The following is a 15631-nucleotide window of genomic DNA, read 5'->3' as shown; positions in this document are numbered from 1 at the left end:
AAACAAAGTAGAACACTTACATAAAGAAACACATTTGTTAGCTTTAATATCAAGACTTTATCAGGCTGACCCTCAAACAGTGAGCCTTCAAGGGTAGTGGTGACATTCTTTCTTCCATTAGCCATTTTTCTTGCAGGCTTGTTTCAAGAAAGAACAGTTCCTCAGAATAGAAGAATCAGGCTCTATTTTGACCTGATGCAGGAAATTTTTCCTTTGAAATGCTGTTTTTATTAAGCTGGTTTGTTCTTCATGCTCTGGTGGAGGGGGGGGGAAACCTGGTTAGGATGTTGTTGGTTTAGAAACAAGTTTTTCAAAGTCTCATTTTAACACTTCTGGTTTTGTATTCCTAAGATGGAGCCAGATCCCTCAGGGGTGTAAATAAGTACAAGAGCCCACCGGTTTTTCTTGTTTACTCTGGTGGAGGATCTTGCCCAGTTCCCCTACAATTCTCCCCTACAATTTGTGCAGCCTGACATTTGAATGGAGCTGCAATTAGCAGCGTTGTTTTCTTTTAACTTTATTTAGCACCTTATCTCCCTGTAACATTCTTGTCCGGGTACCAGTATCAACCATGAACTCAACATAGCTCTTACTAGTGCTGTTCTATTTTGAGCTGGAAGGAAAAACCCACCAGTCCAGATCAAAGAGCACCTTTCCCTTCACTCTGGGAATAGAAATTGTTAACTAATTGGTGCACCAAAGTCACGACAAATCAATCCACACCACAGTTATGGGAGGTGTAACTAACTCCACCACACAGGAAAGTTATCCAGGCCCTCAAAATGACCTGGTCTCAATGGCCAAACATGTGCAACTTTCCACAAAAGCCAGAATGATGCTGGTGAGGGACCCAGCTTGTAGAGGATGCAGTTCTGCAGGACTGTGTTTGCTGAGTTCTACTGTTTTCCCAGTTCTTCAGCTATTCACTCCCTTTGGTTACAATAACACAAAGGACTGCAAGACCTGTTGTTTGGGCTCATAGTTCTTGTTACTCATTTTAGAAAGAGCCTACTCCAGGATCCAAACTCTGGCAGAGTTCTGCTGCTCCCAGGTGCTGAAATTCTGCAAAAAAGGAGTGGAGCACCAGGTGCAGAAGGCCTTGGAGGACCTAAATCTGAAGTAAGGGGTTGTACCCCAGGAGCTCAAGCCACCCAATGCCACAGTTCTGGGGAACACCGGAGTGGCCGAGAAGGCAGGAAAAGTCTGCTGGGCTTCTGGATTGCTGGAAGGCTGCTCGCTGCTCTCTGCCCTGGCAGCTCCTCGCACAGGTGAGAGGCCACCTGCGCGCAGCCATAGCGGTGACAGGCACAGGTGCTACAGGCGAAGCTCAGCAATGAGGACAGCGACACTTCCGAGCGCAGCCCGGGGATGCTCCGGCCGGTGCCGGGCAGGGGGAGCGGCTGTCGCGGGCAGCGCCTCCCGCCGGGCCGCACCGGGACTGCGCCGGGCCCGCCCCCGCTTCCCCGCACCTTTCCCGGCCGGAGCCGCCCCGCGGGGGCCGGGCCAGCGGTGTCTGCGGCGGGACGGGGCGCCCGGCGCTGCCCGCAGCTCCCGGGGCACCGCCGCGCCGCCCCAGCCATGTCCTCCAGCTCCCCGCCGGGCGAGCCCAAGGGCCGCAGCCTGGGCCGGCTGTCGCTGCCCAGGAGAGGCAGCATGACGCCCGGCAAGAAGCTGGCGGCGCTGGAGCTGGCCGAGAGCGCCCCGAACGCCCACTACGCCCCGCTGGCGGCCGCGCAGGGCGGGCAGGCGCCCGCGGGATGCGGCCCCGCGCCGGAGCGGGAGCGGGCGCCGCGCCTGCGGAGCGAGGTGCTGGTGGTGAGCGCCGACTGCCCGCGGCCCCCCGTCAGCCTGGACCCCCGCGTCTCCATCTACAGCCTCCGCAAGCCCCTGCTGAGCCGCAGCAGCGTCCAGGGCAGGGTCTACAACTTCTTGGAGCGGCCCACGGGATGGAAGTGCTTCGTGTACCACTTCACCGTGTGAGTAGCGCCCCGCTGCCGCCGGGCACCTGCTCCGCGCTCCCGTTACCGGCGCTGCAGCGCTGCCCCGGCCGTGCCCTGAGCGGCCCTGCTGCCGAGTCCCCTCCCCGGAGGCTTCTCGGGCACGGAGCCTCCCAGACCTGCCCGGTGCTCCGGGCTTACACATCGTGCAGATACGGTCCTTTGGGCTCTGGGTGGAGTGGTTTTTTTTTTTGTTTTCTTTGCCCCGCAGGTGTGAGGTAAAACAAAAATCACCCTCCAGGGGAAAGTTTGCCTTTTTAGTTAAGAGAAATGCTGTATCTCGGTTCAGGAGCCTTTGGGTGTATTTATCAGATAGTGCAGGAACTGGTTTCAGGCAATTTTCTTCAGAAGGCTGCCCAGGGAGCCTTGTTCATACTGATCGTAGAAATGAAGTAGGTAGCACTATTACCCATTCTTTATTACTTTTTTGATGCATGGCTCCTGATTTCAAGCAGTGACACCTGTATGATGCCGATGCTCACTGCATAGCAGCAGTTTCTAATTAAACAGGTGCTATTGAACAGGTGCTATCAATTATCCGTGCTGTAGTCTTGTCAGAAGAGGATGAGAAACAGGTGATGCTCGTTTTCCTTGCCTCTTTTGTTGCCCCGGCTCTACCGCCTTGTGCTATCCTTTACGATGGGAAGGAGGTGGTGTTCGGAGGGTGCTGTTGAGCCGCAGGTAGGTTGAAAGTTGCTTCGTAGTGCTATCTGTAGAGTGCAGTGTCAAAGCCAGCCAGCAGGTCTGTGGAGCACGAGCATCCCAACAGGTGTCTCTGTGAGGTATCAGCTTTTCCATCGAGGTGTTGCTGAAGGCTTGTGTGGCCCTTGGGCAATTGGCGCGTGTTAAATGTAGGTGAGAAGGTCAGGTAGGAAGGTGGTGTGTGTTTATTGTATTCATGCACAAACATATATGTATGTGTGTATATCTATTACATGTATACATGCTTATTCCAACAGCTAGAGTGAAAGATATTGTGTGGTCAAAATCCTATGACAAAAGACACCAAAGTCAGTTTTTATTACTTTGTTACTGTATTGTGATTTTAAGTTCTATTTCTAAGTAACTGTTATGTAAAGTCAGTTCAGGATTTTGTGCTTCTGTTCCACACTTGAGCATTCTGGAGTGTTTAGGTCGACAGGTTAAGTGGTACCAACTTTATTTTAGTGGAGGGGAAACAGCTGTCATCTGAGTGTATGTAATTGGGAGATGACTGGGTACAACTGCTGAGATAATTGTGGGCTCCATTCTCTTTAGCCTCATGATAATGCCATGAGATGAGAAAATGAGTAATGACTGTAATTATGAAGTGCCTAATAGCTGTCGTTGAACAATGTAAAACACTTTTGGGAATTGGAGCGCCCCCCCCCCCCCCCCCTTTTTTTTGTTCCTCCCCCTAACCAGGAGTTTTAGGTAGCTATTGTATGGTTTCTGACCTTCCAGGTGTCTCAAATTATGTTTGGATGGTGCAGCAAACTCTTTTCAATATCTTAAGTAATCTTCTCTAAATCTTAACAGCAAGTCTAGGAAAACTCTGAAAAACAAAAACCAAGCTTATAGTCCTTTCACTACTTAAGGTTCTAGCCTGACTTTTAACTGGGGTGTTTTTTGGGGTTTTTTTTGTAAGTATTTGCAGTGTGGATTAATCCTGTTTGCACAAGAATTAAGGTTCTGTAATTTGTGTAAGTCATTACGTGTTTCCCCCCTCCACACACACCCATGGTGTAAGCATTAGCTTAGCCCCAGCATTTCCCTTCTTTCCAGAACTCTTCTGATGCAATGACGAATGACAGTGGCCGTAAATATTCTCAAGCCTCTTACCAAGCATTGTTCAAATTCCTTACGGCACTGAAGAGACAGAAGAGGGTACTGACACCCTTGTACGTTTCTCACAAGGCAATCTGCAAGTACCATTTAGGCAGCCTAACTCTGATTCCCACCAGCAGAGGGAATTGAGGCTTTACTGTTCTCAGCCCAACCTTTTTTTTTTTTTTTTTTTTTTGGTAGTACATAAGCTCGTTGTGCCCATTAAATCACGGTGTAAATTAGTGGTCTCTGGTCCATACTTGTCCAGCTCTTTCTGAGCTCCCAAAGCACAACTTTCTGCTGTGCAAAGGAATGCTCTGCTTGGAGTACAACCCCTGCCAGCCAGGTACTGAGCATTGGCAGATGAATTGTTGCAAAAATTAACTGCTGAAGCAGATTTGTCTGATTCAGAGAAGCTGCTGGGCACCAGCAGCTCCTTGGGAGGAGGCACAGGACCTGCTTTGTGCAGACAGCTGGATACAAGGGATGAGGTGCAGAGCTGGAAAGGACTTGGAGTCATCAGGCACACACAGAGGAGTGCATGTGCTCCTTTCCCACTGGAGGAAGTACTTGATTGTTCTATTGTCAGCATACAAACAGTCATTCATAGAATCCTAAGCCTGGCTTTGCCGTGGGGTGTGCAAGGACCCTGGTGTTAGTCTCTCCTGCCCAAACGAGTTTAAGAAACTGAACTCATTTTGCCTGTTGACTTCTTGACTCCCTCTGCAGTCTGCCTCCTGCTCTATTCCGGGGGCTTTCAGCTGCCTGGGAGGTCTCTGTTGCTGTCCTAAATGTTTAGAGGGGAAGGAGAGGAAACGGGAGTGGTGTTAAATCAGGGCATAAAGACTTAAGCTGAGTAGAGAGCCCTGGCCAAGATCTAGCCCAGTGATGGGAGCAACAACCACAGGAGGCTTAATTTTCTGTTTTCTGTGAGGTGTGGAGTGTGTGGCTGTATTCTTAATTATATGCTGTAATTATTACAGTTAGAAATAACTCCTAGAATGGCCCATGTATTACTTTGGACCTGTATCTCTGGCTGGTTGTTAAAACACTGTTTATCAAGCGATAAGAGCTACATCTACTGATTGCCTGTCACACCCTTTTCCTGCTCAGGAATCTTAGTCAGTGGTATGTAGAATACTAATGGCTAAGAACTGATACTCAGGATTGATATTCCTCGGTTTTGTATTATATTGTTTAGAAAAGGGAAGTTGGACACCAAGCTTTAATCCATAGATTCTAGGTTGTTTTGTTTGTTTCATATTATTTTGATTGCTGCTTGTTCTGGTGAGTAGCAAAGCCCCTTGTGTACCCTTGACTTAAAGGATGGAATCTGGCTGTCTTGTACAGGTCAGGCCATGACCTGTTTTCTTCTGAATTATTTCTTTCAAAAGGTGTCAGAAATACCTGTTTTCCACTATGCAAAATCTCTTGTTGATATTTTCTGCCTCCAGGGCAATTTGACACTCCAGTCTCTGATTAAATCAATTTAGACCTAGACAGGTCTTTTCTAAGAAATTTTCTTTTTTGCTTAAACCAAACTGAGCAGAATAGGGAATGAATTATTGTGCCTCATTATACTTGATTTTTGAAGGCTGAGGAAATAGCCTCTGTGGGGAGAAAGAATGGCTAATCAACCAGTAATTAATTAACTCAAAAAACCTGCCTAAATTTACTTGTGGAGATGATAGAACCTCTTAGTTCAACTACTTGACTTGTTTTGATTTTGTAATAAATTTCATGTAAATAGATGAAGCATATGGTGTACATATACCTGATTTTACCAGGACAAGTAAATTGTGCTTGGTGTCTGAGGATCTACATGCATGGCTTCTGCAAACACAGTTGGTGGTTGCTTGGAGACTCAGACTTTGCAAGCAAGAGCTTGGCTGTATGGATGGCAATGTCCTGCCAGGGCCACCAAATCTGCCTTGGCTGTCAGAGCAAGGGAATGACTGAGTGCCACTGTTCTCAGTGACCTTCCAGGCTAGGGCATCTTATCACACTTATCATAGCAGTGCACCTTGAGAGGGCAGCTGTGAGAGGTGACATGTTCTGCAGCCTGAACAAATCAAGTTTTCAGCCTCTCTGAGGAGAGGTGGAAAAAGAAACTGCCCTCATAGTGGCCTGCTGAAACTCTTGGGTACTGTCCCACCGTTGGAAATGACTTTACAGAGTAAGTGAAGTTGTCAGATGTTAAAAAGAATTATTTTAGGTTTAGGTGCTCAACAGAAGAGGTTCTTCTCACCCTCTTAATTTTAAAATAAACGTCTTAAAATATGCCTGAAGAAACTGAAATTATGAACTGATTTCTCTTGTTCTTGGTGTGGCAAATGAGTGCTGGCATTGTTGACTCCCTGTGTTCTTTGAAGTGTTCGCTGTAACCAGAGGGAACAATTTGGAAACTGATGGACCATTGGTTTGTTCTATTGTGGCACCTCTCCTTTGTTGCCATGCAAGATAATCAGCTTCTATCTTATCTTTGCATGCCTGTACCTGGTTCGATTTACTTTGCCTTTGTATAAGTTTGGTTTAATCAGCGATGATTGTCATTGAGTTTGTTCGAATCCCAAGCTGTTTACATAAGCTTGGACTGGCCAGTGGCTGGGGTTTGGAAAACTGGTCTGTGGAAACAGGCAGACTCTGAGCAGCATGGCTGCGTGTGTGTGCACACAGAGATAGGGAGTGAGGGTAGATAGAATATTCCAGTTGCCTGAAAGAGGACTCACAGTAGTCAGTTATTAAAGGCAATGCAGTGTTTACACCGTGCTCCTTACATACATTACATTGTGAAGGAAAAGCCTTACAATCCCATTTTTGCCATGTTTCCAGATTTGCTGCAAACGTACTTGCAAACCTACTGGTTCATACTTGTGTAAAATGCTGAAGAGGAAAAAAGATCCATAAAGCAATTAGTGTGTGCGCGTGCTCACATGTGACTTTTCTTTCAGACTGAAGAATGTTGCAAACTGAAATGCTGTGGTTTTGATATGAACATTTGTATATTTAGAGATTTTTGTGGATTGAAATCAGACTTCCAGACTTATTACTTCTGTTAAAAAAAAAAGGGGACATAAATCCTCCAAGGTAAGCACTGTTTTTCCAAGTGGAAAGAAAGAAATCTGACTTGATCAGGGTCATATTCCCTGCTGTCAATAGCAGGAGGACCCAGATTTAACTTATTTTGGCTCATCATGATCGAGGTAGTTTAGTTGAGGCCAATTTGCAGCAGAGCAGACACCTTTGCAACCTGACACTATATATATCTATCAATGTGCTTGTTAAAGTTTTACCTGAGAGGAAAAGGCATTGGAAAGCTGACTTTAAGTATTCCCTGAGAGGAGGGAAGACCATTTGCCTGCCCCACATAAGAAGGTGTGCTCATGTTTAGGAGTTGCTGCTGCAGAGGCACCCCTGTTTGCTGATCAGCCTGATGCTGAAGCTTGGGCTCTTTGGAGGCAGGCGAGGCTGAGAAGTGGCTAAAGGGTTTTGTGGTTCCCTCTGTACTCTCTGCATGCTGCAGTGCAGCCCCTTAGCCACAATATTGTGTGGGGGGGATAGAATGTAAGAAAATAGTGCAGAAAGTAGTCTCACACCTGAGGAGTTGCAGCTGTACTGATCACCAAAGATTAGGACCAGGTCTGCTCTTAATAGGCCACGGCTGTGTCCAATAAGACGAGTGCTACAAAAGAGTGGGGTAGCTGGGTGAGGAGAGAGTTGGGGTTTGTTGGCTGTGCTGTGAAGGAGTCAGTGCTGTGAGGAGCTGCACTGTGAGAAATCACTGAGAAGGTATGGAACTTTTGCAATAAGATGACAACAATCAACAATATTGCGCTACAATAGTGCTTCTTTGGGAACATGGGATTGACATCGTGTTTTCTGGATCGGCCAGTACAGAGTTGCCTCCTCTTGCCCTGTTTTCCCAGATTATAACCAGTCAGAAGTTTCATTTCTGCTGTGGGCTGTCTGGTTGTCTTGTGGCTGAGAGCAGTCCAAGTTTGTGCCATGAGGAGCTCAAGTGTCAGTCTAGTTACAGATCAGAAGGGGACCCCATTTCTCTCTCCAAGTGGGACAGTAGAAGTTCTTAGGTTAAGAAATGCAGATAAAAATAACTGTGTAATTGACTAAAAAAATAAATAAATCCATGTTTACCTAGTAATTGACAGTCATCAGAAATAAAAGCAGTATGAGAAACCAAATCCTCTCAATGCCAACACTTGTAGATAATGCCTGGAAGCCACTTTGATGAAATCACTGTCTTTGCATTATTTGTTGCATTCAGTGATTGCTGCATCATGAAAATTATTGTGGAAATGTATTGATTGTTGAAGGGGAAGGAAGGTGAAAATCTAGGTATCTTCTAGTTAAAATGCCTTTTGAAGGCACCTCTAGCAATAATTGGGCAAATCCAATTTCTGTTCTGAAATGCATAGTGGGATGAGGTTGGCTACTTGGAAAAAAATTCATTGGGTCAAGGAAGTTTTGTAGGGAGAAAAAAGACTTTGTAATTGTATTGATGTTTAGGTTTTCTAAAAACAAATTGAAGCAGAAGACTGTAAACTGGCAAAAACTAGTGCTTAGTGAAGACAGGTTTTGTGCAGTGGAGAAATAAAGAACTGTGAAATGCACACATAGGAGTTATGCATTTTTTCAGTTTGGTCATGCTTTCCTAGTATAGGCCTTTTCTCTTTTCCCATCATCCTTCCAGTATGACATTTCAGTCCTTCTCTCATGTTTGCTTTCCTCCAGGAAAAGAATTATCCTACCTTTAAAAGTTGCACATGAATGATCTTAAAAAAAAAAAAAAACAGTGAGTGCAGCATTCACATTTCTGTGTCTCTGTCAAATGGTTGGTGGGCAGTTCTGGCACACTTCCTTGCCCTGGCTCCTCAAGTGCCAGGGAAAAAACATGCAAGGCTGTGTAGATAGGCCTCTTTCAAAACTTCCATTGCAGCTGAATCAGGGCTAGAGTTGAGATTCAATTGCAGTGAACTAATTAGGCTGAGCTCCAAATGCCTGAGTGCTGGATGTGTTACAAACAATGGTGCCAACATATGCTGCAGGGAGCTATGCACAGGCACAGGGCTTAGCTGACTTCAAACTTGGCACTACCTCATTAATTTGGTCTGTTAATAGATTGTTTAATGTGCATTAGTGGCTGAGCACAAAAGCTGTGAACACTTGCTCATTCAGTTCCAGATGGAAAATAGTGTCTTGTTGGGGGCAAGGTGTTTTTCTGCCTTCCGACGAGAGGTCCAACATGTTTCAGATGTCTTGGAGAGCTGCCAGATGCAAATAAACCTGGTGGGGAGGCTGAGTTACAGCAGAATGCCTAGGCTGGTGAGTTTTTAGGTGGGGTACTCAGCCTCCTCATGCAGTCATGCTTCATCTGGCATAATGGCCTGGGAGAACCATTATAATACCAGGCACGGTAATGGGAGAGCACAGGCATTTGCCAGGCTCTGCTACAGGAGTAGTTGATGTATGGAGTTCTTACCTCCTACCAGGAAGGTATGCATGTGAGAGTGTATTTATATCTCTGTTTATAATAAGTAGGAGCATTCAATGTTCTAGTAATCAAATTTAATATTAATTTTATTGTACATTTTTAGGTAGTTGTTTTTTGGGGTTTTTTTTGGTAGGTTTTTTTTTGTTGTTGTTTTGTGGTGGTGGTGGTGGTTTTTTGTGGTGGTGGTTTTTTTTTTTTTTTTTTTTAAATAGAAAATTCTAAAGCTGCTCTCAATGAAGAGTCTTTCTGGCTTCCAGGCTGTGCATACCTGGAGGACTATAGAGGTGCTTGGTGTGAGCTTTTCCCTTGTCTGACATGACCAATTTTTGAGGCTATATCGACTTTGTTCTTCATTTTTTTCCTACTTTGTAGTACAGAATAGTAAAATAATAGCTGTTTTCTGTGTTCAAGCAGCTGTAAGAAGTTGCACACAGTGCAAAGCAGGGCCTTTGTAAGTGTAGTGTAAGTAGCTTAAAATATCAAAAAAACAACACCAAAAAAACAACACCCCCAAAAAACCAACAAAACTCCAGGAAACCCAAAATACTGTCCCACATTTCCTCAATGGTAGTCCCTTCTTTAACAGCCACATTTATAACAAAAAATGTGACATCTGAAACATTACAATAAAACATAGGCACGAGGGAAGCTAGTGTTTTAATAAAGCTTAGTACAACCACCATGACAAAAGCCAGGCTTTTTTTTCCCTAAACTGCTTTAGTGTCAGAACTTCCAGTTGTGTGAGATAATGAGCACACATTTGCTCAAAATTGACTGAATCCCTCTTGAGTTTAAGAAAAAAATGTCTGGTACTTTTTGCAAGGAATACATCAAGCACCAAGTCTGCAGCCTTGGGATTTTATCATTTTAAAAGCGATAAATTCCCCAGAATAGGAAATTATACTGTAGGTTGTTCCGTGACCTTTAGATATTCCTAGCAAAGTGCCCACTGCAGGTATTTTTATTTTATCTCTTGTTCTTCACAATCACTGTGATGATTTAATATTTTATGAAAAATGTCAGCCAAAGTCAAAATAAACCTGGGACAGGGCTTCTGGATCCTTTTAAGTTTCTTCTGCTTCTGCAAATATTGGTGTGGATCCTTGAATTTCATATTAAAGCTCTCACTAGGAACATCCATCTCACATATGTTCTGCTAATGCTAGAGGACTTATGAGACCTCATTTGACAACAGTTTTGTCCCATTTGTAATAGAGAACTGATTTTTTTACTCTCAACTATAAAATCCCTCTGCAATCTACTTTTAAAAAGTAAATGCTTTGTTACATAACTACACTAGTATTTACTTCAAATGAGAAATATACTTTTTTTTAGTGAACTAAGATCATAGAATAGTAGAAAATCTTTGTTTATGCTAACAAATTGTGCTCTTGATAATAACCTATTATTTTTACTCTTACCCCAAAAATAGAGCATACATTTTCTTTTACAATAATAGGAAATATAATGCATTTGTTGGAGTAATATTTGGTTTGGTTCTTAAGAAGTTATTATGGTGTGTTTAACTTAACTATGTGGACAGCTATTTGCTTCCTAGTGGGGGCAATTTGTAAAGGTGAAAGGTAGGGACCAGCTAGTGAAGAGGAAAAACTTGCATATACTTCTCTCAAAATTAGGGCAATATACTTCTCCTCAAAATTAGGGCAATTAAAACTACTTGCAAGGCATTGTGCACCAGATGTGTAGAAATATTTTAATATTCTTTTATTTATAGTAAGGTGTTTTTTTCTTTAACACTAAGCATCTTATGGTGCTAATTCTATATGAACTTTGTCCAAGTGACTGCTGTCTCTTGTCTGTAGTAAATATCTTAAATCACATACCATTTGTATTGAGGTTTTTTACCATCTCACCAGTAATTTTGTTGTAGATTTCTAACAGTTGGTGGTCTTCCCTCTGTCCCTCCTTATGTGTTTTAGACTGGGCAAGAACACAGGCTTATCCCCTCTGTTTAGACCCGAGTGTGGTCACCCTTGCAGTAAGCTGCTCACTGTCAGACAGCTGGGACTGATACAAGGAGACTGGGCAGGCCTGGATGTGTAGAAATTCAGTGCTCAGAAGCTGTTGGTTTCCTCTGCAAACCTACGATGAATTCCTGATACCTCAGGGATAATTTTAAATTGTTTCCATTTTTTACAATATTTTCTCATGGCAGTGCTAATATTGCACACTTTTAAATTATTTGGATAGTACAGAAAATTGGGTCATGGTTTGAGTACAGAATGTAAATCACCCACCAGGTAATTTCCTTGGGTTCTCTCCAAAGACACCAGGTGTAATAGCAGAGGCAAGGATTACAGAGCTCTTGCTCATCCCTTGTACCACAAAGGCTGAGGTCCTTGTGCTGAATGCATTTTCTTTCTTCAGAGTAAGGAATTGCTGTCAAGAGTGTGTTTGTTCCTGCAGCAGCCATCCCCTTCCCCATGTCATCTAAAAATGAGCTGGGATTGTGTAGAGTCTTCTTTTTCACAGTAAGCTGCAGGGCAGCACAGTTGAAGGTGCCTCATCTCTTGCATAGATGTTGACAAGTAGAGCAAAGGAGAATGAATGCAGGAAATGGTTTCTGCTGCTAATCTCATTCTTACACCCTTCAAATGCCTGTGCCCAATTATTTGTGCAGGGTGGTGGAGATGGGCGAAGCGACAAGAGCAAAGATCTTCCATCCTGTGGCTTCAATAAGTAGAGAATGTCCTCTGCTGACCCTGTTAAGAATCAGTGGTGTTTGTATTCTGTGCAGTGGCTTTATCTGATCTTTACGAACTTCAGCAAATTAGGTCCTATTTTTTCCCCCTAATATTCATCCTAAATAGATCTAGTAGAAGCTATTTGTTTTTCACCCCTGTCTTAGAAGACATTAAAATGTGGTCAAACCTGACAATGAGTAAATAACTAAAGGTGTATTGCTTTATTGTAGTGTGAGTAAACTTCATGTGATTGTATGCTGTTATCTTGGCTGTGACCCGGAAAGTATTGATAATTGGTTATCTCAGCACTTCACACACAATAAACCTGCTCACTTGATGTTTTCTGTGTCAGCAGGTCATCCAGCACCCTGGCACTAAGCTGTCTGAGCATCCTGTTTCAACAGCATGTAAAGTAAGCCAGGCACAGGCAGATGAGTGTTGCCCAGTCGTGTCAATTGTATGCCTTCATAGTTCTGTTCATTCATGACAGCTCTCTGTCGATTTTATTTAATTTTATGACATGGTCTTACTTGGGCAGCTACATAATTGAACCACAGAAATGAGAGAAAAACTACAAGAGAGAGGGAGAAAACAGACCTGTGAAATCCTGCAGGTTTTGCAGCATGTGGAAGGCTGTAGGTGTGCCGTGTTAATGCTGACCCTTTTTGGGTGTCTGAATTGCTTAGTGCACTCTGGTTTTCAAGTACTGAGGTTATCTCTTGGTGACCTCTGTGGCATTCTTTTGTTGTGTGGCTTTAATAGGAAACATTACACACTCATCAAGTCTCACTGTAAACTGAAATAGAGAAATTGAACTGCCTGTGAAAATGTGATGTACTATGCAAAGAGCCCGATCTCTAGAAATTTTCAGTGGATTGTATCTGTAGGAGTAAAGGGCCACCTGCTTGTACCTCTTACATGAAAGAGTGGAGATAACATTCGAGCAGGTTTTGATACTAGCTGTTAACCTTTGCTGAGACTGTCTGCTCTTTCAAGGGAAGTTTTCTGTCAGGTGCCTTTCTTTTGAAAGAAGCAGTGCTTGTTTCAGGAAACAAGCTGACCTGTATATGGTCTGTGTTTGTTGTTATTATATCATTAATTATTAACATTATAGTAATATATTAAAGATGCAATGTTATATATTGTATTATTATATTATTGAAATAATATATGCAAAATGCCATGGGATTCTTTTCTTGAGCAATTTTGCTGGAAGTGACTTGGTAAGTAATCAAACTGTTTCTCAGTACTTTGAGGAAATCAGTCTGTCTGTTTATACAATGTGTGCCAGCAGTCAGTGTGAGCTGTGGTCAAAACCCACAGCCATGTGTTTCATCTTCAGTTTCCTCCTCCTCCCTGTAACAAATGCAATCTGATGATGCTTCTGTCTGATTGCTAAAGTGAAGTGCTGTGTTTTCTTTGGAATTGCAGTCTCTCTCCATCCCCCTCAAACACCACATCTGTCGGTTTGAAGCAGACTTTGTTGTCACATTTTTTCATATGGTGCCTCTTTTTGCCTGCTCCCCACCCTCCCTTGTGTCTCAGGCATTTTGGTGTGTAGAAGAGACTTTGTGTTTTGTTGAATTTTAGTGGCTGTGAAATACCATGGGAGACTTGTGCAAGTTTTGGACAGGAACTGAGGGCAGAAATTAACTCAGTTGGAGCAAAGTGTCCCATAGGCAGCTATTGATTAACCAGAATAAAATTTGGCTTCACCACTGAGATTGGTACCGACCTTGGTAAAATAAAACTGGTATTCTAGAGCATGTATTTTAAAAGTCATTTATAAATTGAACTCAGCTTTGAATAAGTGGTTTCCTACATAGTTAGGATATGGTGTGGTAATGAAAGTAGTTTCTTCACTTTTCTGTATCATGTGATAAATTTAAGGAAGAATGAAATGGTTTTTTACCATTTCATTTTTACCAGGATATTTTTTAGGAACACTACCATTGCAATGCAATGAAGATAAATAGTCATGGGAAAGCCAGGCAATGTGTGCTTTCTTTCCCAAAGTGTAAAGTGACTGCTTTATAGTAATGAGCTGAAATAAGTTTGAATTCATGGAATGAAATGGAGGAAAAGAACCTAGACAATCAGGAGGAAGGACCACCTGTAAATTTATTTTTTCCTCACAACTCCTCCAGATCGATGCTACTGGCTGCCTTGTATCATTTTATATAGAAGAGTGGAACAGATGAGCTCCATCAACATCCCAGAGACCTGAATGAAACCATGAAATTTACTGGCTGTAACCATCTCTGCACTTCCTATCTCTACCAAATTTGATACTAATCCAGATAGTTTTTAAGGATGCATTTCTGCTGCTAGATGTGGATTACAGCTGAGCTGTGCCTGCTAGATCAGCCTGGATAAAGCTGTGCTAAGCATGGAGATAGACAGAATTCATGTGCAAACCCTGCACTTGGCCCAGCTGGTGGGGTGTGAGCTGGTTCTGGCCCAAAAGCTCAGTAGCAGCAGCAGCGCAGGGTTGTTCCTGTGCTGGCACAGGGCTCCTTAGCACAAGTGGGCACCAACAATCCTGGCTGGCATTGGGACCAAAGCCTGGCAGAGGCTGTGACTGCCCCTAACTGGGTAGAGAGAGACACTGCTGTGTGCTGTAGTGTGACCTTCTAGAGCAGGGATCCTCGTGCATCCTTACCTCATCTAGTGCTCTGGGAATGTTTCTGGCCTCTAGGATGAAGTGACAATACATGTAGGTAGCCACTCTGTGCTTCTGAGTTTGCCCCTGGCACTGCTGTGGTGCCTCAGAGCGCTTTGCTTTCAGCACCCGTGGATGTGTGTGAGTGCAGTGGCGTCAGGGACTGGCTGACAGCTCTATCATAAATAAGGTTTTTAGCCTTCTTACCCCCTGAGTCACAAGTTCAGTAGAAGTTGGAGGCTGTTTGTTCTAGATGTGGTAAATAACACAATCTGACTGCTCTCTCCTCTGGCACCCGCGTCTAAAGCTGTTATCAGCATTGCTGTGGCATGTTTGATTTAGGGGCAAATTGGCACCTCTCTGACAAGTGCTGGAATGTCCCAGTCTGTCCTTGGGGTGTTGTTGGCATCTTTCACACCAGCAAACCCCCATCAACAGTTGTGATCGTGGGCAAACGCCAGCCAAGTGCACAAAAGCGCTTATCGCCTGCTCGGCTGTGCATTCATAAAAAGCAAAGCCATAAAAACCTCCAGTGGCTGGCAATTCCAGAGCTTTCTGTTAGACTTGAAAAGGAGTCCTGAAAAACACAGGCTTCTTATCATTTTTAATTGCTGGGCAGTGGAGGGCTGCCGTTTGTTTAACGTCATTTGGTGTTAGCAACTGTGACACTGTGTTGCAGAGATGTTTCTGGCCAGCAGCATTCTGCTGAATGCAAAATTGAATTCAGCAGAAATCCTTTGATTTTGGGAGGAACTCAGGTTGAACAATTGAATCTAACACACAAAGAAATGCAAAATAGGATGTTGACAACAGATTGACTGGAGGTGCATTGGGCAATGTGAAGATATTAAATTTTAGAAAGTTGAGGTTTAAAAGTATAGATGCTGCTATATTGTTATTGCTTTTCACTGCTATTGAAGCTAAGTTCTGCATTCCCTAATCCTTTTAGATT

The 15631-nt window shown here is 43.6% G+C and overlaps 1 protein-coding gene across 1 annotated transcript in view; it reads left to right on the top strand.

Moving 5' to 3' along the window:
- Positions 1–1578: 1578 nt before the first annotated feature.
- Positions 1579–15631, top strand: part of KCNQ1 (potassium voltage-gated channel subfamily Q member 1) — a 328824-nt gene continuing 314771 nt past the window's right edge. The window contains exon 1 of the mRNA XM_036384322.1: positions 1579–1976. Within this exon, the coding sequence (XP_036240215.1) occupies positions 1579–1976 (398 nt within the window). The remainder of the gene's footprint in view (positions 1977–15631) is intronic.

This window comes from Molothrus ater, chromosome 6 (assembly GCF_012460135.2).
Source record: "Molothrus ater isolate BHLD 08-10-18 breed brown headed cowbird chromosome 6, BPBGC_Mater_1.1, whole genome shotgun sequence".
Lineage (NCBI taxonomy): Eukaryota > Metazoa > Chordata > Aves > Passeriformes > Icteridae > Molothrus > Molothrus ater.
The sequence above is the reverse complement of the archived record's forward strand: the minus strand, read 5'-3'. Positions and strand labels throughout refer to the sequence as shown.